The following is a 26,884-nucleotide window of genomic DNA, read 5'->3' as shown; positions in this document are numbered from 1 at the left end:
ATTCCTTAACACGGTGGTGTTGAGAATGAAAAATAACAGGCTGTTGTGCTTTCTTGTTGTTGAATAGTATTCCATGACATAGATCACACACACACACACACACACACACACACACATACACACACACACTCATATATATATATATATTTTTTTTTTCCTCATCTTTTATCCATTCATCTGTCGATGTATATTTATGTTAATTCCGTATCTTAGCTACTAGGAGTAGGGTTAAAATAAACATGAGAGTGCACATGTCCCTTCAACTTGCTGATTATATTTTCTTTGAATGCACACTAATGGTGGGGTTTCTAGATCATATGGTAGTTTTATTTTGAATGTTTAGGGGCATTTGTTTGTTTGTTTGATTTTTTTTTTCCTAGTAGTTATTCTAACTGGAGTGAGGTGAGATCTTAGTGTGATATTGATTTGCATTTCCTTGGTTAGTGATAATGAATACGTTTTCTTGTATCTGTTGACTATTACATGACTTTATATTGGGGAATTGTCAGTTTAGGTCATATATATTATATATATTATATATTATACATATATAATATATATTATACATATTATACATATATAATATGTATAATATATATTATACATATATAATATATATATTTAAGAACTTTTGCCATATACATATGCCCTTCTTAAAGAAGATTGAGAGCCTTCAGTGTATTCTCAATTTAGGTACCTTGAATGAATGGTCACCAAAATAACATGAATAAAATATGGTTGTGCCATACCATTCAATGAAATATCATTAGCAATAAAACAAATGAAATACGGTTACATTCTATAGCAGAATGGAACCTCAATATATGAAATATTATCACTTCCATACATACCTTTTACACTGAAATAGTGTGAGCTTGAATTTCTAAGCCAAATTAGGTGTTTTTTCATTTACTCATTCAATTAATATTTATTAGACACCCACTACTGTTGTGTACTATGTTTAGTAGAAGAATGAGCGATGACCAAACAGGGTTCAGTAAACATTGTACGTTGTTGGCTTGCTAATAAATCATTTAGGTTGTAAAGGATATAAAACCTTTATCAACACTATCCTTGTAGCATGAAAGCAGTCACTGATTATTGCAAATGAAAGGTGTGACTCTTTTCCTAAAAATTTATTTATATAAAATAGGCGGTGAAAAGAAAATTGAAGGATGATTTAAAAATGTACTACAAAGCTATGAAAATCAAAACGATGTTGTATTGGCACATCAATCAATGAGATAAAATTGAGAGCTCAAAACCAAACATGTATCCATTTTTAAAAAGGGACCAAGGCCCTTCAAATGAAAATAAGGATCTTTCTAACAAGTAATGATGATACAAGTATTCACATGCATAATAATAAAGTTGAGCTTTTACTTCACAATATATGCTTATTCAAAACAAAGATCCCCCCAAATGTAAGAGATAAAACCACAAAAGTTCTTAAAATAAAATATAGGCATGAATATTCATTACTTATATTAGGTTATGATCTCTGAGTTATGATACCTACAATCAGAAGCAAATGGAGAAAAAATGGTCTTCATCAACATTTTCTAAAAAAAAAATTGTACCTTAAAGGATATTATCAAGAAAGTGAAAAGATGACTCATGAAATGAGATAAAACATGTGCAAGCCTAACATCCGGAATATATAAAGAATGTTAACAATGCAATAATAGAAAGATAATGCAATTGCAGAATGGGCAAGAAATTTGAAGAGATATTTTTCCCCAAGTAGATACACAGATGGCAAATGTGTGGAGAGATGCTCAATATCACTAGTCCTTGAGAGATACAGGTCAAACCACAGTGACGTGTCACTTCCTACTCCCTAGGACGGCTGCAATTAAAAGAGACAATAACAAGCGTTGATGGACATACAAGAAAATTAGAATCCTTAATCTCTGCTGATGTGAATATAAAATGGTGTGGTGTTTATGACCCAGCAGTTCCACTTCTAGATATAAACTTGAAGGGGTGGGAAGAAGACATGTCTACAAACACATGTATGGAAATGGAAGTGCTTGTAGCAGTGTTATCTATGATAGCCCAAAGTGAAAACAATCCAAATGTGTCTCAAAATAACATGACTAAAATATAGTTTAGATTGACTATGCCATGGCATACTATTAGCAATAAAACAAATAAAATAAATACATTCTATAACATAATTGAACCTCAAAAACATATTAAATGTCCAAAATCCAGTTACATAAGACTATATATTTTATTACTTCATGCGCATAAAATGCAATGAATTTTAAAAAAGATCGTACAGAGTAGATTAATGATTACTGGGGTTTGGAGATTTATGTTTGGATTGATGAAAATGTTCTAGAAGTAGACAGTGGTAATAGTTGAACAACCTTTTGAAATATACTAAAGACCAAAAGTTCATGCTCTTTGAAAAAGTACTTTTTATGTTCCATGGTATATTTGTAAGAAACAAAGGGAGAGAGATACAGACAGACAGAAATAGAGCTTGAGACTATATTTGACCTGCCGGATGTACTTCATCCTTTGCTGAACTACACAGACATGTCTCCAGCCCTCAGGTGTCACCATGATGTAGCATAGTGGGTGATGTGAGGTGAGAGCTAGTGGAAAAGACCTCTCATCCATCTCTAGTGAACCTTGGAAGGTCTCTTAAAAAGGCCGCATCTAAGTGGAAGTAGACAATGTGAGTGCAGAGTAGCAAACTGAGAAGGCCGGGACTCTAACCAGAAAGAAGGACAAGCATAGAATGAGGACAGGAAAGGGCACAGGTGCTTCAGCGAATGGCACTGAGGTGAGGGGTTCAGAGAAGATCCTTCAACTGATAAAGAGAGTCTAGATTACTTTGGAGGGAAGAAGTATGCGGAACAATTTGATGGCTGATTTTGTTGTTGCTGTTAGTATAATGTGATATTTGGATGTGCGTTTTATCATAGTTACTCCTGCTACAGTATTGCTGAAAGAATAATCACTGAAAGACTGGAGGCAGGAAGACCGCAAATGAGCCCAGAAAGGAATCTAGGCAAGAGATAAATGAGAGGTGCAGTCGTGGCTATGGAGAAACCTTCCCCATAATCTGATTCAGGGAAGGGTTGGGTCGAGAATAAATGTTTTAATCTATGGTTCAGTTCCCTTCTCGCTTGGTTTTCACCATTAGCCTTACTGGACAGGATTGGGGAAGTGGGATTCTTTTGTATTATAAATGACAAAACTGTGTTAATAATAGTAAAAACACACTAAAGGTGTCTGGCACTTTGTTGCTTGCTTAAAGTGCTCAGCAGCGATTGGACAGAGCTTATTTTCCTAGATTTCTGCGCACAAATTATGCTACAAGTCACTTTATCTTGTAGAGACCCGATTTTCTTTCCACTTAAAAAGATAACAATTCATGAAAATATAAAGTTGAGGGAATAAACTAGATCATATGTCTAGCACATCCAGTATAGTAACTGGAGCATATGAAGATTTTCAAGAAATTGTAATTACTACAATTATTTCATAATCTCTATACTTTACCGCACTTTCTTAAAGCATACAGGCCCAGCTAAGAGTTATATCATCCAGTGTACACTGGGAAATCTGCTCCAAAAAGAAATTATGTATTTGAACCAAGTTATCCAAAAAGTAATAGCAGAGGCAAACTAAAGTTCATTTCTTCAAGTTCTCCTTCTTCTACATCTTTTTTGACAGACTGAACACCAGTGAATTGTACCTCTGTGCTATAATGCCAGCCCTCTATGTTATTCTGTCTTAATCTTGTTGAAATTCCCCTAAACATGATGCATTTGAACATTTTCAGAAATGGAAGAATGTGGTTCTTATGGGTCTTTTCCTGAATCTCTTGCGGCGAATATTCCCTGTTCAAGCCCTTAAAATACATGCATTGGTACCTTATTGGGCTGTTGGCAGCATCAGGGTCTTTGGCATGCACTCTCCCCACCACAGTGCCAGCGGCTGCATTTTCTTGGACTTCATGAATATAACTTGGGGCCAAGAACATGGGGGGCTCATCCGCATCTTCTACTGAGATCTTGACAGTCACAGTGTCCTTGAAAGGTCCGTTGCTGATGAACTTTGGGTCAATGTGCACGTTGGCTGCCTCGACCTTCAAGCTATATGCTCTTTTGGTTTCAAAATCTACAGGCTGTGAGAATGAAAAGAACATTAAGAAAAAAATTCCTCGAAAGGATAATGGAAGAGAAAGATCTGATTGTTATAGAGGACAAAGTAAATAGTTTCTCAAAGATAGAAAATCAAAGTATAGTCAATACCCAATTACCTGAGTCATTTGGTCAGAGAATCAGGCAAATCAATTGCTTAAAAGTGGGATGAGCTTAATGGGACAACCTCAGCTACTTTGTAAAATCCTCTGCAACTCAGTGACACCCTGTTTCAAAATAAAGAATAAAGCAGGGCATGGTGCATGCTTGTAATCCCCGCGCTTGGGAGGTGAAGGCAGGAGGATCATGCAGGTTCTAAGCCAGCCTTGCTGGCTTAAGAGACCCTGTTTCCAAAGTAAAAAAAAAAAAAAAAAGTATATATATATATATATATGTATATATATATATATATATATATATATATATATATATATATATATTAGATCTGGGAGTGTAGCACAGAGGTAGAAGGGTTTACAGGAACCCCACTACCATAAATAAATAAATAAATAAATAAATAAATAAATAAAAGGAAGGAAGGAAGGAAGGGAGGGAAGGAAGGAAGAAAGAAAGAAAGAGAGAAAGAAAAACTAGGGGCTAGGGGTGTAGCACAGAGTAGAATGCCCTTGGGTTCCATCCCCAGTACCACACACAAAAAGGAAAGACAACACTTCCTTTTGAAAAAAAAAATATGTATACAAAAGATGGGCTATTTAAAGAAAACAAATATAAGCAATATAAATTCTAACAAAGATATGAGAAAAATGGGAAGCAATATTTGAATGCCTGCAGATATAAGAAAATGGGTGATAAGTAGGTACTCCTTAATTTTGTATGAGATTCAGAAATACAGTGAATGAGTCAGCAAAGGGTAAAAAAAAAAAAAAAATTGTGGCCAAGAAGCAAGCCCAAGTGCTTAGGAAACAACTTTTTAATTAGCATGCCAAATAACCCTGATCTTTTAAGGCAAGCGTCTGCCTGCCAGACTGTTGTCATTTGCCTGGCAAACACTTATTTTGAATGAACATACAATATCGTGGGGCTTAATCCTGACCTAATTTTATACAACCCCAAGAATGATCACAATTTCAGGAAAGCTAAGCTCATTCAACATCCTTGACACTTTACCATATTCCCACCTCCACCTCTCTGCAGTGAGGAAAAACTCCCTTTTCCTACAGCTAAGTCTGTCCTCAGCCTCCCTATCATCTTGGGCGGCACCCAGCAGCTCCTCCTGGCTGTGTCCCTGAGCAGAAGAATTGATATTTATAGGCTGAAGATATGAGATTGCTGCAATTTCTTCGAAATCTCTGTAATTACTAGACAGAATCAAGAACTTGAATATGATAGCTCTGAGACCAGGTAATTTGTAATCAGAAAATAAAAAAAATTCTCAGCGAGTTTGTTGATGCCCCCAGAGCAGAACCTTTTGAATTTGGTGTAGGCCTGTGTCTAAATACTCAAATCTAAATTCCATCTGGGAAACACTGTTGATGTTGAAGATAGTCATGTCTCAGTCTCACTGACAGATTTTTCATCCAGATTATCCCAAGCCAGGATCTCCAGGTCTTGGTAAGTGTTTGCCTGGACTGCCCCTTCCCAGGTGAGATTCTAAGCCCTACTGCCTTGGGAAGTCCTCCTAAGCAAGCCTAAGCAGATTTGTGTGACTTCTTACCTTCTGCAGCCTCTCATTCCCTTCTCCTGTCAGCGGGGGAGCAGCCCCAAAGGATCTACTGAGCCCTGCTGATCTTTGCTTCTTCAAAGCCGAAGAATGACACTACCTCATGATCATATGCACCCATCGTTATGACTGAATGAGGAGCAGTGCTGATGGCTGAGTAACATTCAAGCATTTATTTACAGTTTATTCCCTTCCTCCTTCCAAAAAAGCTTTGAGGTATTTTCCCCTGTGAACATTTATACCCATGTTATGAGTAGTTGAAATAAAGCTAAATGAGGCAACACATTGCATAAACCATAAAAATCTCAATACCCCCTAGTTCGTTAATCCCTACCTCGGAAAATTCTCCCCGAGGGATTAATTCAGCTGAAAAACGAAAACAAACAATATTCAAAAATGCAGAATATTTTTGAGATATAATAGAAGGTTATATCTAATCTGGGGAAATGTATACGCAAAATGCCAAATCCAACTGTGAGATTTTATTAAGGAAATAATGGTCCATTGATAGGATGAGATGTTATGTAGTCATTAAAAATGATTATGTATATAATGTAACAGCATGTAAAATGTTTATGATGTGACATTAAGTTAACAAATCAGATCACACTATGATTGCAAACGTGCTAAATGTTATATATCCACATCTTTATACATGTGGACAAAGAATATAGTGAAAAAAATCAGACATAAATACAGTTCTATTAAAATAGGGAATAGTTAAGATGTCTTATAATGCTGCTCTCATACTGAGTCACAAGTTTATTCAGTTGAAAATAAACAACTCAGAATGTAGGATTTCTCTGCATTAAATGAGATCTCCATTTGGTCAAGGGTATTGCCGTGAACAGACTGCATTTCCCTTCCTGTGTCTACTAAGCCACTGAAAAGGGTTGTCTTTATTTTACAGAGTTCTTCAGCTAACCATGTAAAGATTGGCTAATACCCTGAGAGCAGGTTCTCTCTTGTAAACCATTAAGTCTTGGCACAGAGTCAGAACTCCAGAAGCACTTATTATTTTCTAAACTATTTAAAAAGTGGAATGAACCTATCTACGGATTATTTCTTGATTTTTTTTTTCTCTTTCACTGCCTCCTCACTTCCTCCTCTCCCTCCCTCCATTCTTTTCAATGTCTGCCTTAAATTCCAACAAAGATTTCTCAAGTGATCCTTCTCTATCTATCTTGGGACTCTAAGGACTGCATGTATTGCAAACTCAAAAGTGTGTCCTCTTTTCATTGATACCGGTCCTTCATGAGCTCTTTCTTTTCTGCCTTTTTTCTTCTAATATATATCTGGAAAAAGTCCTCTTCAACTATCAAGACTCATATTCAAATTTGTTCATATTTAAATTTGTTCAAAGTTACAGGTTGTTTCCAGATGGAAATGATTTTGTTCTCAGTCACTCCAGAGGTATTTGGCAATGTCTAGATCTACCACCACAACCACCACCATCATCTTCTTCTTCATAATCATCATCGCTACTACTACTACCACTGCTGGGGTGAGGTGGAGTGTCCTCACGAATGTATACGAAGGAGCAGCCTAGATGCTGCTCAGCATCCTACAAGGCCCAGAATAACACCTTACAGAAAGGAATTATTCAGCCCAAAATGTCAATACCATCAAGACTAAGACAAGTCTGTATGTTTTAATTGTCTTTTCACTGAAATTTTGTGTTCTCCCTGTCTATTCCACTTTAGATTTCCAGCTTTTATAAGGATACTTTCTGGAAAACAATATGAAATTTATAACTCTTAGCAGAAAAATTATGAATGCATTAAGAAATAAATGAAAATGTTATATTAAAAGATATGTAATATATAAATATATATCAATATGTGATATTTATACTGATATAAATATATTAGAATACAAAAATATAATATTTTATTCTATTACATTTTACATAATGGCTTCCATAAGGACCCATTTTTTTTTCTGTTTAATTCACCTTTGGTTATTTTTTTCTGGTGGTAATTTGGGCCTTTGTGCTGCAAATTAAATCCAGTGTGCCTTTAAACTGTTTTAAACTGAAACATCATTCCTTTATAGGAAAGTATTGAGTTTCTGAAATGCTCATACTGAATAGGGGAAAAAGTGCACAAGTTAATCATATGCAGAGAGCTCATTTGCCATGCGTGAGTTCCATAGGGGTGATTTAAATGATTCAGGATTGTAGAAACACAGTGTGTGTTTATGCCCTGAATACACTGAAAACAGGTGACAACCTTAGCATAAACAACTACCCAATTATTCAAGCAGCAAAGGATGGGAGGCAGGGATTGCTGATGTCAATGTTCATATGTCAGTATGTCAAGCACAAGGGAGAGTAATATTAATTAACAAAGCAAGTTGACAGCTCGAGGCTACACGCAATTCACCCAGCTACTTTTCCAGAAAAGAAATAAGGAATGGCTACCCCATCTGCTTGTGGCTGACAGGTAGGTTGCCTCACCCCTACCATTCATCTGATCTAGGGTAGATTTTTCCAAGTATCCAAGGTTCGCCCCAATTTTCTTATCCTCCATGTTCTTTACTATTTTATGAGTAGTGTCATCTTTCTAATTTCTCTTTGCTCTTCATCTTCTATTTCCCCAAACTTAACATAATTCCAACTGTTATAAAAGGCTAGCTTCTGAGAGCACACCGATCCTTGCTGCCCCTACTGAAATAGTCCTGGCAGGACCAATTTTACCCCTCCCCATCCTTGTCTTTCTCCACTTAGTGTTCTCTTTGTTGATTCTTCAAATTAATTTTTATTAGTGTCACTATACTCCAGTCTTTCCTATCACACCAAGAAGCTTAATATTCATGCTATAAAAACCAAGTAGAAAAATGCATGCTTGATTGAAACCAAGGTAATCCCATCATCTGATTCGGATTTGATGCTCTGTGCACTTTGATGATAGAGAGGTGTTGATTTTTCAAGTGGTAAATCTGGGGGTGGGAGGTGGGGACCATTTTAGGATATACTGTAACTAGTTCCTTACTTGAAAGTGAATTTTATCTGACTCTCCTTGATAAGCCCTTTCTGGCTCAGCTGTTTTGAAAATGTCTTAAGAGGAAAGTTGTTCTAACATATGCGAAGTGTTCATTCCACATCTGTAGCTGTTTGACTGAGACTAGGTCTAACTATGAAATCTGAGTCTTGATTTTAAAGTTAAGATGAGGTATTGGTGCTCATTTGGACACAACCGTTTATTTCATATGGTTGTTTTTTGTTTATTAACAATAAATGAGTGGATGTTTGTAAGAGGCTCAGGCTGTGTGTGACTAGTAGTTCCTTATCGAGTAAATGTTAGATTTACTAACCACAACAAGAAAAAGTCATAAACTCCTCTTTGTAATGAATTAACCCATGGGACATGTTTCTAATGCTAATCTGACTGTGGGGAAAAGTCTATTGTTGTTTCTTCAGATTTATTTATTTTTTATTATTTTGGCGGGTCTGGGGATGGAATCTAGGGGAATTCGATCTCTGAGCTACACCCCTGCCTTATTTTTTGTTCCTTATTGTGAAACAGGGTCTCACTAAGTTGCAGAGGGCCTCACTAAATAGCTGAGGCTGTCTGTGAACAGTGATCCTGTGGTCTCAGCCTCCTGAATGCTGGGATCACAAAGGTGCACCACCACACCCGGCTTTCATACTCAATTTTGAAAGAAAAGCAAGAAAAGAATTGATTGGTTCAAGTTTCAACCAGGATCTGGCCACACAGTTTACCTTGGACATTTGAAGTAGGAGAAATTCCAAAGAACTGATATTAACAGACTCAGCTGGGCAAAGCTAAAGGAACTCAGGGCTGTTTTTCCACAATTTATCCAATTATCTTTCCTTCCACCACAGAATAGGAACAAAACATCGGACATCTAACCAGCAATCTTGGGCAGGCACCTTGGGTTCTTTTCCTCATCTTTCTCTACAGTAGAGGAAAGTTCTAGACACAGTTTTGTTATCTCCTTAGAGCTCAGCCCTGGACTGCAAAGTAAGATCAGCCCTCAGTGGCCCATACCATCATGTCTTAACCTTCAACTCCCTGTCTTCTGCCATGTTGCCTTGGCAGAACAACCCACACCAGTGACACCTCAGATTATTTAACTCTAACTCACCTTTTTCAGCTTCACCACGCCCTCCTGTGTTTCATAGTCCGTTGTGATTTCAAACAATTCCATACCATCTCCATCAACAATGTTGTATGTGACTAAGCCATTTTCTCCAATGTCTGGGTCTTTAGCCTTTACTCTTCCCACTTCCTCCCCGGGGACAGCTGCTTCTGATATAGACATCTGGTATACGCCTAGAAGAAGAAGACATCTACTTTTATTTTTCCTTTCTATGTGGCGGCTCTAAGACTTCAGATTTCATTGCATCCCAATAAAATTCTCAAAGGGGTTTCAATTAGATTTTCTAGTGATTGAAAACAGGAGAAAAGTGAGTAGAAGGGAGGGAGGTTCTAGGTGGCCCGCTTGCCAAAAAAGGAAAGTATGACAGAGGACAATAAAATAATACTGGGGTCCTCAGGGAAATGCTGGAGTCACCTTCTACATGTGAGAAAGGAAAACAATGGTCCACTACATTCTCAACAGAGAACAATGGAAAACCACATATGTCTTCCCTACAGTCAAGCCACTGAGTCTTCTTTTGGTGTCTTTAGGATGGTCCATGAGTTAATTTCAAGGCTCACTTAATGCACTGCCAAGTACCCAGAAACAAACAAACAGAAACAAGCACCCTTCCTTAGAAGTCTTTCATAGCTCTGCATTTATGTACTGTTGGTACAGGGAATTGAACCCAAGAGCATTATCCCCTTGAGTTACAATCCCGATCCTTCTTTAATTAATTAAATAATTTTTATTTATTTTTTATTTTTTTGGTTGTACTGGGGTTCCTGGAAACCTTTCTACCTTCGGGCTACACTCCCAGACCTATTTTATATTTTTATTTGGAAACAGGGTCTCTTAAGCCAGCTAGGCTGGCTTCGAACCTGTGCGATCCTCCTGTCTCCGCCTCCCAAACCCAGGGATTACAAGCGTGCGCCAACACTCCCAGCTTAATATTTACTTTGAAACAAGGTCTCACTAAGTTTCAAAGGGCCTAAGTTTCTGAAGCTGGCTTCTAAATTATGATTCTCTTTTCTCAACCTCACAGGTACTGGGATTATAGGCATAAGCAGCCAGGAGTGGCAGCTTCACCTTTATTTGTTTAATGCATGCTACTTTTTTACTTATTTATTTATTTATTTATTTATTTATTTATTATTTTTACTGTACTGGGGATGGAACCCAGGGGCATTCTACTCCCGAGCTAAACCACCAGCCCTTCCATATTTATTTTAAAATCAAATCAAATGTAAATTTTACCATTTATCATGCTAAAATGAAAATTTCAATTATTAGAAGAAATCACCAAATAAATATAAATTTAAGCCATAGAGTGGGAGATGGTGATGTTTTCATATTTTTCTTTCTTCTTCCTTTATTTTTTGTATGTATGCTTTTTTCTTTTCTTTTTTCTTGTTTTTACAGGTCTGAGGATGGAACCCAAGGGGATTTGACCTCTGATCTATACTCCTCTGCCCTATTTTTTAACCTGTTATTATTTTTTTTTCAGGCCTGGAAATGGAACCCAGGGGGATTCGACCTCTGAGCTACACCCCCTGCCCAATTTGTTCTTCTTTATTTTGAAACCGGGTCTCACTGAGTTACAGAGGGCCTCACTAAGTAGCTGAGGCTGTCCGCGAACGGCGATCCTCCAGTCTCAGCCTCCCGAATGCTGGGATTACAAGCGTGCACCATCACGCCCGGTTTTATCTGTTATTTTAAAACAGAGTCTCACTGAGCATGCTTTTATCGGTGCATTGTAGTTTTCCATCAAAATGCAGTTCCGAGTGACACATGCAGCCAGCACTCTGGTGGTACATGTGACCCTCTTCCTTCAGCTCTATATTAAGCACGACCTTCCACAAAGCTTTCCCACAGTGTGGCCCTCCATTTTTTGAGCATTTCATGTGGAACTGATATGTGGTAGCCACTGTTCTGACCTGAAGAAACTCAGTAGTCAGCAGAATAATGAAGATTCCTCCTTTAGTGAGGCACACTGAAGGCAATAAGAATAAAAATGTAAACTCAAAATTAGACAAACTCGTCCTTCCTAGGCAATTAAAAACTAAAGTATAGAAAGCAGTGAAGGGTAATGAGTAAGTGTATGGTAGTATATGTGAGAGTATGATTGTGTATGAATGTGATGGGCCATATGTGGATAGATATTTGAGCTGTAATAGTGGGTGTGAAAGTGTGTAATTATGTGTGTGAATATGTTATGCATGGGTGAGCTTGTAGATAAATGTGTAAGACACACACACATATCTGTGGTAGTATGTTTATCTATGTGAAGGAATCTGAGTGAATGTATATACTTGTGTTAAATACTAATTTTGAACCATGAGGTCAGATAAAATATGCTTTTAATTTAATTTAATTTAATTTAGGGTACTGGGGATTGAAGTCAGACACATTCTGAGTCACACCCAGCCTTCTTATTTATTTATTATTTATTTATTTATTTATTTTATGGTACTGGGGATTAATCCCAGGACATTATACCTATGAGATACACCCCCAGACCTATTTTTTGTTTGTTTGTTTGCAGTACTGGAGATGGAACCCAGGGGCACTATACCTCTGCACTAACCTCCCAGCCTTATTTATTAGTATTTTTTTATTTTTGAAACAGGGTCTCACTGAGTTGCGAAGGGCCTCACTAAGTAGATGAGGCTGTCCATGAACTGTGATCCTCAGGTTTTAACCTCCTGAATGCTGGGATTACAAGCATGCACCACTATGCCTGGCCCCAACCCTATTTTCACATTTTTATTTTGAAACAGGGTCTCACTAATTTGCAGAGGGCCTCAATGAGTATCTGAGGTCCTCCACAACTCACAATTACATGAACTCAGCATCCTTCTGTCTCAGCCTCCCAAGTATTTGGATTACAAGCCTATATCACCACGTCCAGCTTGCCTTATTTTATTTTAATAATTAATTTATTTATTTATGTTTGCGCTACTGGGGATGGAACTAAGGGGCATTGTACCTTCAAGCTACACCCTCAGTCCTATTTTTAGTCTTTTTACTTTTGAAAGAGTCTCACTGATTTGTGAAGGGGCTCGCTAAGTAACTGAGGCTGTCCTCGAAGCATGATCCTCTGGCCTCAGCCTCTCAAATGCTGTGATTGCAAGTGTGTGCCACCATGCTTGACTTGCCTTATTTATTCTGAAACAGGGTCTTACTTAGTTGATGAGCCTGGCTTCAAACCTGTAATCCTCCTTTCTCAGCTTCCTAATTACCTACTGGGATTAAAGGTGTGGACCATCAAGCCCAGCCAAAGAAACCAGTTTTTAGAAGAGGGCGTCAGAACTCCAACAAAAGGACTGAGCGAGACAAGGGTGAGAAGATCTGGGGAATAAATGTTTCAGGCCCAGGAACAGCCAATCGTGAAGCCCCAAGATGGTAACCTTCCGAATATACACAAAATAGCAAGAAGCAAATTTGACAAATGAGCCTGCTCTTAAGGGATGGGAGCAAGTAGGTAGTTTGGGGCTCAGTTAGATAAAGTGGACATTGCAGAAGATGAAAAAGACCCAGTTTTGTTTAAGCTTTGGGAAGCCACTGGGAAGTTTTCAGCAGGGGAGTGAAATTTGAAATTATCCTATTTGTACTTTCACATTTTGAATGCTTTTATTGGTGCATTATAGTCTCATATCATGATGTAAATCATGTTGACAGTGACATACATGTTAAGAATATTCTGTGGGAGACACAATGAAGAGAAGCAAGGCTTAGAAAACTTGCCTCTAGCACTAAGCTGAGAGTATTGGGCACATTACTTAACCTCTTTTATTTTGGTTTTCTCTACATGGCTTTATCATTTGCAATGTCTGTTTTTACCTTATTTGGTTTTGGATATTTTCCATCTGGACTCATATTCAGCTTACTCTATCCTGGCCTTCACATTGAAGGCGTGGTGGAAATGTCTCTCTATAGATAACTATAATATATAGGAATGCTTAAAACAACCTGCTCTAAGTTGGCTTTCTCCAAATCTCATTCAGGTTCATGGCTGTGAAACCGGTCCAGTTGATACAGTAGCAATATAACTTTACTATAAGATGCTCTGTGAGCAAGGGCACTAATGGGTCCCCATTAATAATCTTGCTTGCCCTGTTCCTTCCAGCACACCAAGCAAAATTTTATAGTTTGGATAATGGAGCATGCAGCTTTAAAAATGCTATATGAGCCTTAATCTTATTGAGGATGCTGAACCTTGTGTCTGGCCAGGTGAAGCAGTTTCTCCCATCACTTTGAGACCCTATGGGGACTGATAGTTTCCTTGTAATCCTAAAGCTTGATACACAGGAAGAGAATCTACAAAGGGAGATATTTTGTAGATTGTTTTCTTTGGATTCCTGTGAGTAACCCCGATGCCTCTCTGAGGCCATATTTAGTTGCCTTCTTTGTTTTCTCATCTGAAAAAAAAAGTCTTCTCTCTGATAATAAACTCAAAGGCTCAAATAAAAAGGCATTTTCATGGTGAGTCCTCTGTAAGCAGCACCAGTATAATTATGATCATACTTGACTCGTGTTTTCACCTTTCTTACATAAACGTATCTGTGTCTAATCTGCCTTTTTTGCTATCATCCCTTAACTACTTAAAGCACTTTTCATGGAAGCCAGTTTTATCTGTAAAATGTAAGCTCTTTTAGACATTTAGCAACTAATCATTAAATGATGGTTTAGGTAGTTTTTGTAGCTATGATTATTAATTACAACCTTTCGAAATCACTTTTAATTCTTTTGGCAATTCTACCTAAGTAATAAGTAGATAAAATTTGTGAACAATTTATGTTGTGTGTCATAAAATTTCATAACAGCTTGTTTATCCCTAACAATAATCCTATTAATCAGTCCTAATAATTAAATACTATGTAAGGCCATATTTTCTAAAAATGGTCAAAACAGTATTTGTTATTCTACATGCTTTTCCTTCAACAGTACTTGATGGCCCTTTGATGGAAAGTAAGCTTTATGTGAACTCCATTAACATTTGACAGCCCAATGGCCATGCTGGAAAGAATGCCACATGATTTCTGAGGCTGGTTCACAAGAAGCCATAGTTTGCCTTATGCCCTGGGAGTTCTTGCTTTTAGGACCTAGACATAGTGAGGCACCCATGGAGAGATACCAGGAGTCAATATCAACTCATTAGCCATGTTAAAAACAGTCTTGAAAGTGGGTCTTCCAGTCTGAGCAGGGGCTGATCCTGGTCCCTTCCGTGGAAAACAGAGAAAAGCTGGGTCCTCAAAGCCTAGCCCTGATTACAGACTCATAAGAGCAATAAACAATTATTATTGTGCTTCAAACCTCTAAGGGCTTGTGCAGTTTCTTATCTAACAATAAATAACTGATTCAGATATTATTAGATCCAAGTTAGTAATAAGAACACTGAGCCAAAGGTTAATTAATTACTGGATCACGTTACTAGTATTTGGTAAACAAAATATCTAGCCAAATAAGCCATAGAACTTTTAATACCTTCTCTTTCTCCCACTACCTCTATTCCTTGAAGTTCTTTTGTCTGTTGTCAACTTTTTCCTCTAAGGATAATATAATGGGCTTCCAGATTTCTAGATTTTTCTTTTCAAAAGCTGAGTCCAGTGTGAATGGGTGGGGTAAGGCAGGGATCTGGCTGTGGCAAGATTGGACACGGAAGCCAAGCCCACCTACTTACTCTGTGGAAACTTTGGTGGGTTGTCATTGACATCGGTCAGTGTGATCGTCACTTTGGTTGTCCCTGAGAGTCCGCCCATGTGACCACCCATGTCCTTGGCCTGGATCACCACGTGGTACTCCTCCTTGGCTTCCCTGTCCATGTTGGGAAGGGCTGTTCTGATGATACCTGGACAGGTGAGCAGGAAACACCACAGAAAATCATTTACAACATTATTTACATGATTTATAACATTACAAAAGAAATGTTTTAGGCACTGGAGGAATAAAACATCTCAGGTCCCCAAAGCGAAGTCATTTCTATGTGATAATTACAACCCGAAGCAGCCATAACTGATGTGTCATTATTTTGCTGGTAAAATCATAAAAATAGCTACTGAGCATTAAATTGTGTTGTATCTGTTTCACTACATATCAAGTAAGTAATAATCTCATTTTTCTCAGGTATAAATATACTAAAGGTTAAAATATATGAGTGTCCATTGTATGGATATTAATGATGAAACCCACATACTTTGGGCTTCTAGCAGAATATTTTGGAAATTTATTCCTATAAGTAATTATTAGAGACATTTCTATAGTCAATATTAAATTTCAAGTAGGAGGCATACATTCTATGCAATACATTAAAATGTTAGTATTAATTTTGGAAAGCATAAACCAAATGAGTTAAAAATATGCACAATGCTTTTATAAACAGTACTCTACTATCTCCCACCACTGACAACAGTGATAAATTAATGATTGAATTCTTTATGATCCCTGAATACAAGACATGATTTGCATGGAAAATACGCTCACTTAAATCTCTAGGGAATGTGTGGAAGCTTTCTTTCCTAAGATAAGATAACACTTGTACTAGAAATATAGAGAGAGCACTGGGGAAGCCTTTGTCTTTATTCCTGGTCTTCCCCTCCAGTGTTTGTCTGTTTCTGAGCAATACTCTGAAAGCCACTGAGTCTAATTTTCCTTATCTATTAAATAATTTGATTGTTTTAAGTTGTATTTATTAGCCATGAGCCTCTGCGACCAAGGAGGTTGCAATTTTTGACATCTTAAGAACTAAAATGAAACTATATATATATATATATATATATATATATATATATATGTATATCCTTGATTAATGTAGAAAAGCAATGGCAAACACCTTTGATGAAACATAGGAAGCAACTCCATAAATATACTCTAGGGAAAAATAGATATATAGGTAAACAGAAACCATATAAAGTAAGAAAGAAATAGGCCTAGTTGATCAACTATGTGTATACACATATGCATGTATATTATCAATTTCATTCTAACAATAACTGGGGGGTTATTTGTACACATCTTTCAAAACTATAGAGCATATTGTGGGAGAAAGAAGAGCCTTCTGAGATGATATTGTGGATAATACATTCATGAAATATTAGTATTTATTCTAGTTGAGAGTCAAATTTGGCATAAATGAAGTGGAAGATTTGGGTGTTCACTTTTGTTGCTGCAAGTAGTCACAATTTGTTTTGCTCTTTGTTTCCTGTAAGAAATGCACAGATTATTTTATCTGGATGCTAATGTCCATTGGGAATCTATAAGCACAGTGGGAGAGATCGGGGAAGCACTGCCTCCTAAAGCAGCATGAATATTAACACTCACTTTCCAAGGCAGGCTTTGAGAGCTGCCAGTATTTACACCAGGCTCCCTGTCCTGTGGTCTCTTAATTTGGATCCTCAGATCAAGAGCTTTCTGACATTCATATTGAATTTTAAGATGACTTGCTATTTGGACATTGTGAAATATGGACAGTCACAATAATTAATATGTTTTCACTACATGACAACTATATGCAAGGCACATGCATACAATGTCTAGTCCTCACACGATACCCCAAAGGTGGACTTTTTTAATTCTCTTTTTAGTATTTGGAGAAAGTTGGGAGTAAATAAAATAGGTTTAGTGAGCAGACATGGACTCCTTTATTCACAACGTATTATAAGTCACAAATCTTCCACAATACCTGTCTGTGCCTCCACTGAAAAGTACGGTTGCCCTTCAAGGATACTGTACACTAACTTGGCACTATTTCCGTAGGTAGGATCATCAGCATCAGAAGCTGTCACCTGGATTACCGATGTTCCTGAAAAGGAGAATAAATTAATTAGCAGCATACCCTCAGCTTTTCAAATTACATTTTTCTTTACAAAGATTCATTTCATACTTAAACTCGGAGGGGAGCCCCACAATTATTCAACATGGTCTAATTTTCCTGGAGTTCAGATGCAAAACCATCTTTCTTCTTCTCTCTCCCTTTTTTTCTTTCCTCTATTGACTTTTTAATGTCATCTATTGAAACTAAACTTTCTATATTCACAATACATCCTGCTATGCTTGGTAGTTAAAACAACAATGTGAACATTATTGCCCAAACATTCTAAGACCCATGCAATCAAAGTGTTCAGTATATCAAAAATTAAATAAAAATATCCCCAAAGAGTATAATTAGTGATAATTCATAATGAATTGTTTTTCACGAAAGGACAGAGTGCAATCTTCCATCTGTAGTAGAGCAATAAATATATTATTGTATCGTTGCCTTGCATATAATAAAGTTGCTGCTAATACTACATTTTAATTAATTTTTGGCTATAAATATTGTGCAAAACATTGTTCCCTACTGGCATGAAAATTGTATCTGCCCACCTCTAATGGATCTGCTGGTAGTTGCATAACAGGAACCACCAGTATGTAACTGGTGAGATCTAAGGCAGGCATTCATGGGTCTGATGGAGGAAAACCAGGGGACTGAAAATGGGATCCTGATTGTTTTCCTTAAAAAAAAAAAAAAAGCCAAGCATAGTGATGCACACTTCTAACCTCAGTACTTGTGAGGCTGAGACAGAAGGTTCAAAGCCAGTCTCAGTAACTTATCTAGGCCCTTAGCAACCTAGTGACGGCCTGTTTCAAAATAAAGAATAAAATATAAATAGGGCTAGGGGTAGCTTAGAGAGAGAATGCCTCTGGGTTCAATCTCCAGTACCACAGACAAACGAACAACAAACAACTAAAACAATAAACAGCAACAACAAAAACAAAACCCTTGGTCCTCTCTGTCTACAAGTAAGAAGAGTTTGACAGTTTGGGCTTTTGAATAGAGAGAGGGGAACTGGAAGGAGAAAATAGCAATCATCTAAGTTTTCTGCATCAGGCACTGCTCAGAGCACAGTCCAGATATGCCGCCAGCATTCCGCTACTGGATGTTTGTAATTTGTTGAAAATTTCACTTATTGGAAATTGGATTTGCGAGGCATGACACTGTTTTGCAGCCTCTTTCACAAAGTTGTTTATTGCGAGTCAGGAGTCTCATCCTGATGCATTAAGTAATGAAATAGTCAGTTGTTTCTGGGGCATTTTTATCAGAATCAAGATTCCCTTTGGGAAGCCAGGGAGCCACTTTACAAAGCTTCTAATTCTCCCTTTATAGAGTTGTTGGTGATTGTTATGCAGAATGCAAGTAAATCTCACTCTTTTCTGATTACTCTTCTGCAATTCATTATGTACGAAAACAACTTTTTTGAGACCTTCCTAAAAGGTAGGTACTGTTATAAATGGAGATGTATAAAGGAGAAAATCATCATGGGGTGGGAAATTATTAAGTAACATGCTTAATTTACTCCTAAAACTCTACTAAGTGCTTTCCAGCTCTTTGTGTTTTACAACTACGTTATGCAAGCCTTGTCTTAGTATACTTATCCTCATTTTACAGATGACAAAATGAAAACATAGGGATGTATGAGAAGTTGCCTGGGTTCCCATGGCTGGTCAGAGACACACAGTGATTAAGAATTAGTACTGAGTGACAACCACATATGTACTTTGAGAGAATGCAGGTGCTAAGCCTAGGAATGAGAGAGCCCCATGGCAGAGAACAGGGAAAGTTCCCCAGTATTACCCCTTTTGATAACTGGCCTTCCCCACCCCAACGCACCCTTCACCCCACAGCTCAGCTCCTACAAGTATCACAATTTACTTATGTAGATTTACTGTCTGATTTTTCTCAATAGAATCTATACACAAATGCTGAGAAAGTAAAGGAATCAGCAGAATAAAGCAAAGGAAAGGTGATAGCAAATGGCTCAGCCTAACTGAGTCAAAGCAGAAAACCTTGACTTCACTTGGAAAAGGAAAAAGAAGACACTATTTTTCTGGCACAAAAGGCTCCTTCTAAAGACTGGAAGGGTCTAAGAGAACTCCCTTGGGTAGGCTGATTTCTATACTCGGTACCTGGTTATCTCATTTGTTAAAAACGTCTGATTGTCCTTGAGGGTTCTTCCATTTATTTGAGCTCATTTGATCAGACTCACCCCCTTATCAATCAAATAATCCTTCTCACTGTGTGAAAACCAAACTTTTTCTCATATGAGGTATGCATTGCAAAAGACTACAATCACTTGTATTCTAGAAAGTCAAATTAAGGTTATTGCCAGGAAAAGGTGGCTAATTAAAGGAAAATGTGCAATGCAATGTGTCTTCAAGCACAATAGAAAGATAACTTCTGAATCAAAAGCTGGTGATATGGAGTGAATCCCAGATCCACTTAATGGTGCAGAATCATGGGTAAATTAGTTAGTCTTGTTTCTATCTTGGGTTTCCCACCAATGAAACAGAGACAATTCAACCTATTTCACAGCAAAATTTAATCACAATAGAGATTAAATAAAATAGTAATGTAATCCATCATTTAGCACAAGTTATACATGAGACAAATACTAGCACTTCTGTTTCTATTAAAATATCAATATGCCCTAGTAACCAGACAAATACTATCTCTAGCTCTAAAGACCAGAAGTTGTCGTTCCCATTTTACAAAGGAGATGAAGGCAAAGACAATAGGTGTGATTGGTTCCAAGTCACCCAGACTTAATTGCCTTCTTCCCTTTTCCCATTCATCCTCATTTACTAAGCTTAGCTTATAAAATCTCAAGACTTTTATGAAATTTCAAACTTCAGCTACACAAATAAAAATGCTTTTTTTGTTTATTTGTTTGTTTAGTATTTTGCTGTAGAAGATCCAGCAGGAGTTCTACTTTTTGATTTAGGAGAACAGGCACCCGACTGAACTTGTGCAGAAATACCAGGCAAGGAAGTGGAGCAGGTCTCCCCCACTTACGCACCCACATTGGACCTCTCAGGCACATTGGCATGGTAGGTCTCATGCAGGAACTCAGGAGGGTTGTCGTTAATGTCCTGGACCTTGACGATGAATTCTGATGGTGGCTCCAGGGGCCGGTTGGTGTCCCTGTCAACTGCCTGAGCCATCAGTGTGTACTGGGCTCTCTCTTCTCGATCCAAAGTCTTGGTGGCATGAATGTTCCCTGATTTGTCATCAATCACAAAAATGGTTCCGGCTCCTTCCCCTGAGAGAATGTATTTAATGTTTCCATCACCAGAGTCGATATCAGAATGAAGCTAAAAAAAAAGAAATCAAGATTTGTAATTTCATGAAGGGATGTGGTAGGGAGAGAGACCTACAGGCTGATTGCTACAGTATGTATATACACACACACACACAAACACACACGCACACAAGTTTGGCTTCATTTTATAAATGAAGAAACAGAATCTCAGGGAAGATCAATGGCTTGGCCCAAGTCACACAGCTGGGGAGCAATGACGCTGGCTCCTAAAATAAATAAATAGTATTTATTTTAGGATTCATGCTCTTCCTTTACTTTTTTCCAGACATATGCAGACATAGAACATATATACACAGTCAGGCTTGGCAGCAAACATCTGCAATCCCAGTACTTGGAAGGCTGAGACAGGAAGAACACAGGTTTGAGGAGGTCTTAACAATGCAGTAAGCTTCTCAGCAACTTAGTGAAACCCTGTTTCAAAAATTTTAAAAAATGTTTTAAAAAAGGCTAGGGGTATAGCTCAGAGATAGAATGCCCCTGGGTTCAATACCCAATACAACAGCAGCAGCAACAACAACAAAACAACAACAACAAAACAACAACAAAAATATATATACATATACATATATGATATATGCATATGTTTATGTATATGCATGTAAATATACATATATACATAAATATATGCATATCTATTTAAATATAAAATTATATTATGTGTTAATAATTATTTTGAAAAAATGCACGCATATTTTAAGTACAACTACACATTCAGGCAATAATAAGTTTTCCTCTCAGTTCTGGCTCTCATTCCTTCACTTGCTCAGCTTAGAAGTCACCATTATTACCAGATTCGTGTGAAACCTCTAAGAGATTGTCTATTCTAAGCATAGGCAAGCTTATCTCTACAGAGCCACATGTGTACCAGCTCAGGATCTTATAGTGTGCTTAGTATTATATAATAATGAAATATATACTAATAGCACCCATCATTCTTCACCTCTTTTCTCTGACAGGACATTCAAGAGCCCTCCTCCACATTTGTAACTATAGATCTACCTTATCCACACTATTGAGGTTAGTATCAATTCTTTTAGCAGTCTCTTCAAAGGACACTTTGGTTCTTTCATGGATTTTATTATTCCAAGCAGTTCAACCTATTAAAACTTTCCAGAAGCCCTTTTGTGCAGCACACTTGGGCTAAGGGCTTTGGAATATGGTCCATGGAAGAGGATGGATGGGTGGGATTGAGTAATAGATATGCAATTCCATATGCCCTGGAAAGAATAGCAAATATCCTTGAGTTTTCCTCCTCTTTGACAAAGCCAAGAGACAAATGGTGCTTACCTAAATCCAAACATTTCCCGTCCAAGAAAGCATTCAGGTCTCCTGGTTATCAATCCTGTGCTTTCTTCCCTGGCTCTGCCTTGTGCTTTTGACCCTAAAACTTCCTCAAAGACTCATCTGATCTACAGCAAGGAACTTCTCTTCACCCTCTCTTGCTATTCAACCCTGATTTCTACATCTGCCATCTTATTTTTCTTCTACTTCTTTGTAGGTACTGGGATTGAACTCAGCAGCATTCTACCTCTGAAGTACTCCTACAGCCCTTATTTTGTGTATTTATTCATTTTGAAATAGGGTCACTAAATTGCCAAAGTTCTCACTAAGTAGCTGAGACTGGCCTTGAATTTGTGATCCTCCTGTTTCAGCCTTTCAAATACTGGGATTACGGTATGCACCATGAAGCCTATTTTGAGATTGTCATCTTAATTTGAATTCACTATTCATTACAGCCTTTAGGGGAAAGGCCAAGCATTATTTTTACTGTGCTTGTGACTTGCAGAGAAGCCAATTAAAAAAAATTCCTTGTTTCTACTCACTACATAAGAAAAATACCATTGTAAACTAAAAAGCTCCACTCAAATTGCATTTAAAATGAGAAAATAATAATTAGCATTACTAATTCAATTTAATATTAATGACATTAATACTACTAATACTATTTTATTATGATGATGATTATGATTACAGTTACTTGTTATTATTATAATTTTTGTCATGACTATGAAACCAAGCCCCAGAGAGCTTACCCAGAATCAAAAAGCACGATTGAACACACTGCTTTTAAATTTTTGTATTATTTCAGCTTTTTTAAAAGCATCTCATTGATTTGTGGTATTTAAGTAAAACACCCAATACTTTAGCTGAGAAGAATACATGTAGGTACAAATTAAAAAGATCATTGTATTTATAGACTACAAGCTTTCTTGGGTGAAAGAAATACTTTCCTTCAGAATTTGTTATTAATAATAAGTCATGTGTTGTGGTGAAATTATGGCTAACATATTTCTTAAGAATAAGACTTTTTGTGAGTACAATGTAATGCTACTTGACAACCTACACTGTTTGGACAGAAATGCTCCAGAAATACTCCAGCCTTTTATAGATTTCCTCAACAGAGGTGGAGTCAGTCCAGGCTCTACCCTTCAAAGTCTCTCTGGGTTGGTTTATGTTTGTTTCTTTTTTCTGCTTCAGGTTCTACCAAAAGTTAGAGACTTTTGAATACAATAACAGGTACAGTTAAATAGCAGTTAAATACATAGCAGTTATGAATAAATTTAGGAACCTGTGAATAAATAACAAATAAATGAGAGTGCTCAGAGACTGAACGTTTTTGGAGGCATTCATATATTCCATTTAAGTTAGCAAAGTTTTACAGGAATTACTTAGATAAAATTTCATGATCAGCCAAATAACTGAAGATTTTACAAAACACACTCTTTGTTATTTTTCTACTTTGGGCTCTGATGTGAGAGTTGGACATAAATTTCTTTTTTTTTTAATCTCCTTCTTACAATGATGATCTGTAGGACTGAGAATGGTATTTATTAGGTTCCATGCAAAAACAAAACCGGAAACCATTCAGTTCTGTCAAGGGATCCAGTTGCTGATGCATGCACAGCCAATTCCTAACCTCAAAGATTCCTTTCTGCATAACATAGCATGGCATAGACTGTATTTCTTACAAGACAGCTGAAGTTTCCCAAGTTTCAAGGAACCTTGAAACATTGACCCTTGAATGTTATCAAATTAAAGGTTATTGGAGAATAAGCCAACTTCTCAGTTGTTCCTATTTATGGGGAACTAACTTTCTTAGCAATATTTCAAAAGGAAGATCCACGGGAGTAACCACTTTTCTTCTTCCCATCCAATCTGACAGGAAACTTATTCTAATGTCTACACTCTGAAGATCACATGTTTTGAATGATGCAAGGTTTTTCTTTTTCTTTTCTGCCTCTTTCTTCCTATGGTACCTTCTATTAATTGTGAAAATATCTTAGTCTACAGAGATGATAAAAATGACTCTTCAGGACCTATATTCTTTATAACCTCCCACCTCTAAACTACACACTGCTCTGCTTTTGAGAAAGTCACAAGGCTGAGGGTTCTGTTTTCTCAGTATGATTCATGCACAGCTCTTGACAGGGCTCAAGCTACATAGCCTCTGCCTTAGCTGAACCTCTTCCTCCTGTCTGGGCACAGAGCTCATTTCTTCTACTTAGGAAGTTCTGTATGCCCATAATTTCCCTGTGTTTTACTGTATTCCCAAGATGACTTCCACACCTTTCCTTTTTGCATATAAATGAATGAAATTCTTTTAGTACATCTTTTCAAAAAAATATGTCCGCAAACCCTAATGCATATTATTGAGACTATCACAAACCTCTCCCATGTTTGTCAATGAGTGCTATCTTCTGTTAAGGAACAACTAGGGTAACTTGGTTGGAATCCATGGGGCCCCTCATAATTCCCCGTCACTGAATAATACCTGCTTATTTTTCTGGTCACAAGTTATTCTCATGTGCTCAATAAAACCTTCCATCTTTGCCCCTAAGTGTTAACATGTAAATCTGTAATCACTTGTAATGGATTTCAGTATCCTCCTTCTCATTTTAGTTCTTTTTTAATTGCATAGACAAGTGTCTCTTTCCCTCTACACTCTGAACTTTTTGAGGTTGGTAATTATTTTAACCTTGTTTACCATCTGTCTGGTACTATATTTGCACATAGATGGGTTTCATTTCTTACGCATATAAATACCTATTTCCTTGTAGTTAATGTCACCATTATCCAAGAGTTAGATGCATGCTTTACCAAAAATGATAGTGAGAAGTCCATTTTCCAAGTATGTTTTGAACTCTATGCTTTCAGTTTTTTTGATGGGGTCATACAGAGGATATAGAACCTGAGTACTGTTAGGAATCTGAAACCATCCAACCTAAATTTTACCATCTCTAAAGCAACAAGGCTAGAAATCATACCATCCTTATGACACACATTAGCTCATCTCTTCAAAGCTGGGCTTGGTACCAGGACCCCAAGACATAAGTATCAAAATCTCCCTAATGCAAAGGAGCTTGAACAAGAAAGATATATAAATATGTATAATACCAAAAAGAGAAAGTTATCATGAAAAGAGTTCAGAAGGTTGTGAGCATATAAAGGAAGGGTAGCCAAGTTATGGTTAGGATGTGGTTACAGAAATGCCCCCCACTAGAGAATGATTAAATAAATAATGGTAATTTCCATTGCAGTAGACTATTAAGCAGCCACTAAAAATAGATCTTTTTAAAAAATGCATATCACTGAGTGAAGATATGGATAAGTCTATGAATAGAAAAACGATGAGACTGAGAGTATGTGCACAGCCACATTGGCTTTTACTGATGGTTGTCCACTGCTGCTTCCTTAGAGTTTATTTATTTATTTTTATATCCCATATGCTACGGTTCCCATAGTGGAAAAAGAGAAGTAAATAATGAATGAAAATAGCCTCACCCTGCCCACGAGCACAGGGTCAGGCCCGGTGTACTCCTCAATAACAAAGAACTGGTTCCAGACCCAGCCTCTCTTGGAGCGCTGAAGCACCTGCCCCTCCTTGCCCTTCTCATGGTGTCCGTGGAATGAGGGCCTCAGGTGGCTCCGTCGCTCCGGGGCGAATGCCTGGCTATGGCACAGCATGCTCAGGCACACCAGGGCGGCTTGTAAACAGTAGTTCTCCTTCATTTTTGGTTATGTGGTAGGCACAGGAGAATGCAGCTGTCACCCTTTCCACCACAGCCAGGTGGCAGTCTTTCTGATAGATGCCTCCTGGATGTGTCAAGCAGACCCCTCCTGCAATAGGATGTCTTCACTGGCTGAGCACATCACGTCAGGGCTGCCTACTTTCCCAGTCGGCTTCTGCAAGCAAAAAGAGAGAGAGAGATAGAGAGAGAGGTTCGATTACCTGCAGGCTATGTCCTCATACCATTTGTTTCCATTTAGTAAACATTTAGGTTTGAGTGTCAGTATTGCCACTTGCCAGCTCTGGGTAAGTTAGTTGACTGTTTTGAGTTCAGCTTGCTCATTTATGAACTGAGGATAAGAATAACACTCTCTGTAAGGTTGTCACAAAGATTAGCACAATGCCTGGTACATGGTAAACACTCTGCATGCATCTCTTATTATAATTGATCACAGCAGTATTGGCTATGTTCTTATAAGAGGGAGACTTGAGGCATTAAGGAAACCAAGGGGAGAAAGAGAGAATCCACACTGGGGATGGCAGAGCCTATGGAAATTAAGGGAGCCTTCCTATAGGACAGAATGTCTGGGCTCAATCCTGAAGTGATAGTTACTCAAAGAAAGGAGCCGGTAGTCTATCATGCAGAAGGGACAGCATGACCCTACCCCTAGAGGAGGTCAAACGCACAGTATATCCCAAGACCTTAACATGACTGAAAGGTCTGAGGAAGGCAGATAAGGGAGCCTGCTAGAGAAGAGGGTGTCGATGCAGATCTCAAGGAACCATGAGA

At 37.6% G+C, this 26,884-nt stretch overlaps 1 protein-coding gene across 1 annotated transcript in view; it reads right to left on the bottom strand.

The window, feature by feature from the left end:
* The window catches only part of CDH11 (cadherin 11), a gene marked incomplete at both ends in the record, with an annotated part of 52,482 nt that extends 26,386 nt beyond the window's left edge, over nucleotides 1-26,096 (bottom strand). Inside the window, 6 exons of the mRNA XM_080704245.1 lie at nucleotides 3,894-4,147; nucleotides 9,955-10,142; nucleotides 15,632-15,799; nucleotides 17,630-17,749; nucleotides 20,784-21,078; nucleotides 25,869-26,096. Of these exons, the coding sequence (XP_080560371.1) occupies nucleotides 3,894-4,147; nucleotides 9,955-10,142; nucleotides 15,632-15,799; nucleotides 17,630-17,749; nucleotides 20,784-21,078; nucleotides 25,869-26,096 (1,253 nt within the window). The remainder of the gene's footprint in view (nucleotides 1-3,893; nucleotides 4,148-9,954; nucleotides 10,143-15,631; nucleotides 15,800-17,629; nucleotides 17,750-20,783; nucleotides 21,079-25,868) is intronic.
* Between the last annotated feature and the right edge of the window lie 788 nt (nucleotides 26,097-26,884).

This window comes from Muscardinus avellanarius (genome assembly GCF_963383645.1).
Source record: "Muscardinus avellanarius genome assembly, chromosome: 10".
NCBI lineage: Eukaryota > Metazoa > Chordata > Mammalia > Rodentia > Gliridae > Muscardinus > Muscardinus avellanarius.
The sequence above is the reverse complement of the archived record's forward strand: the minus strand, read 5'-3'. Positions and strand labels throughout refer to the sequence as shown.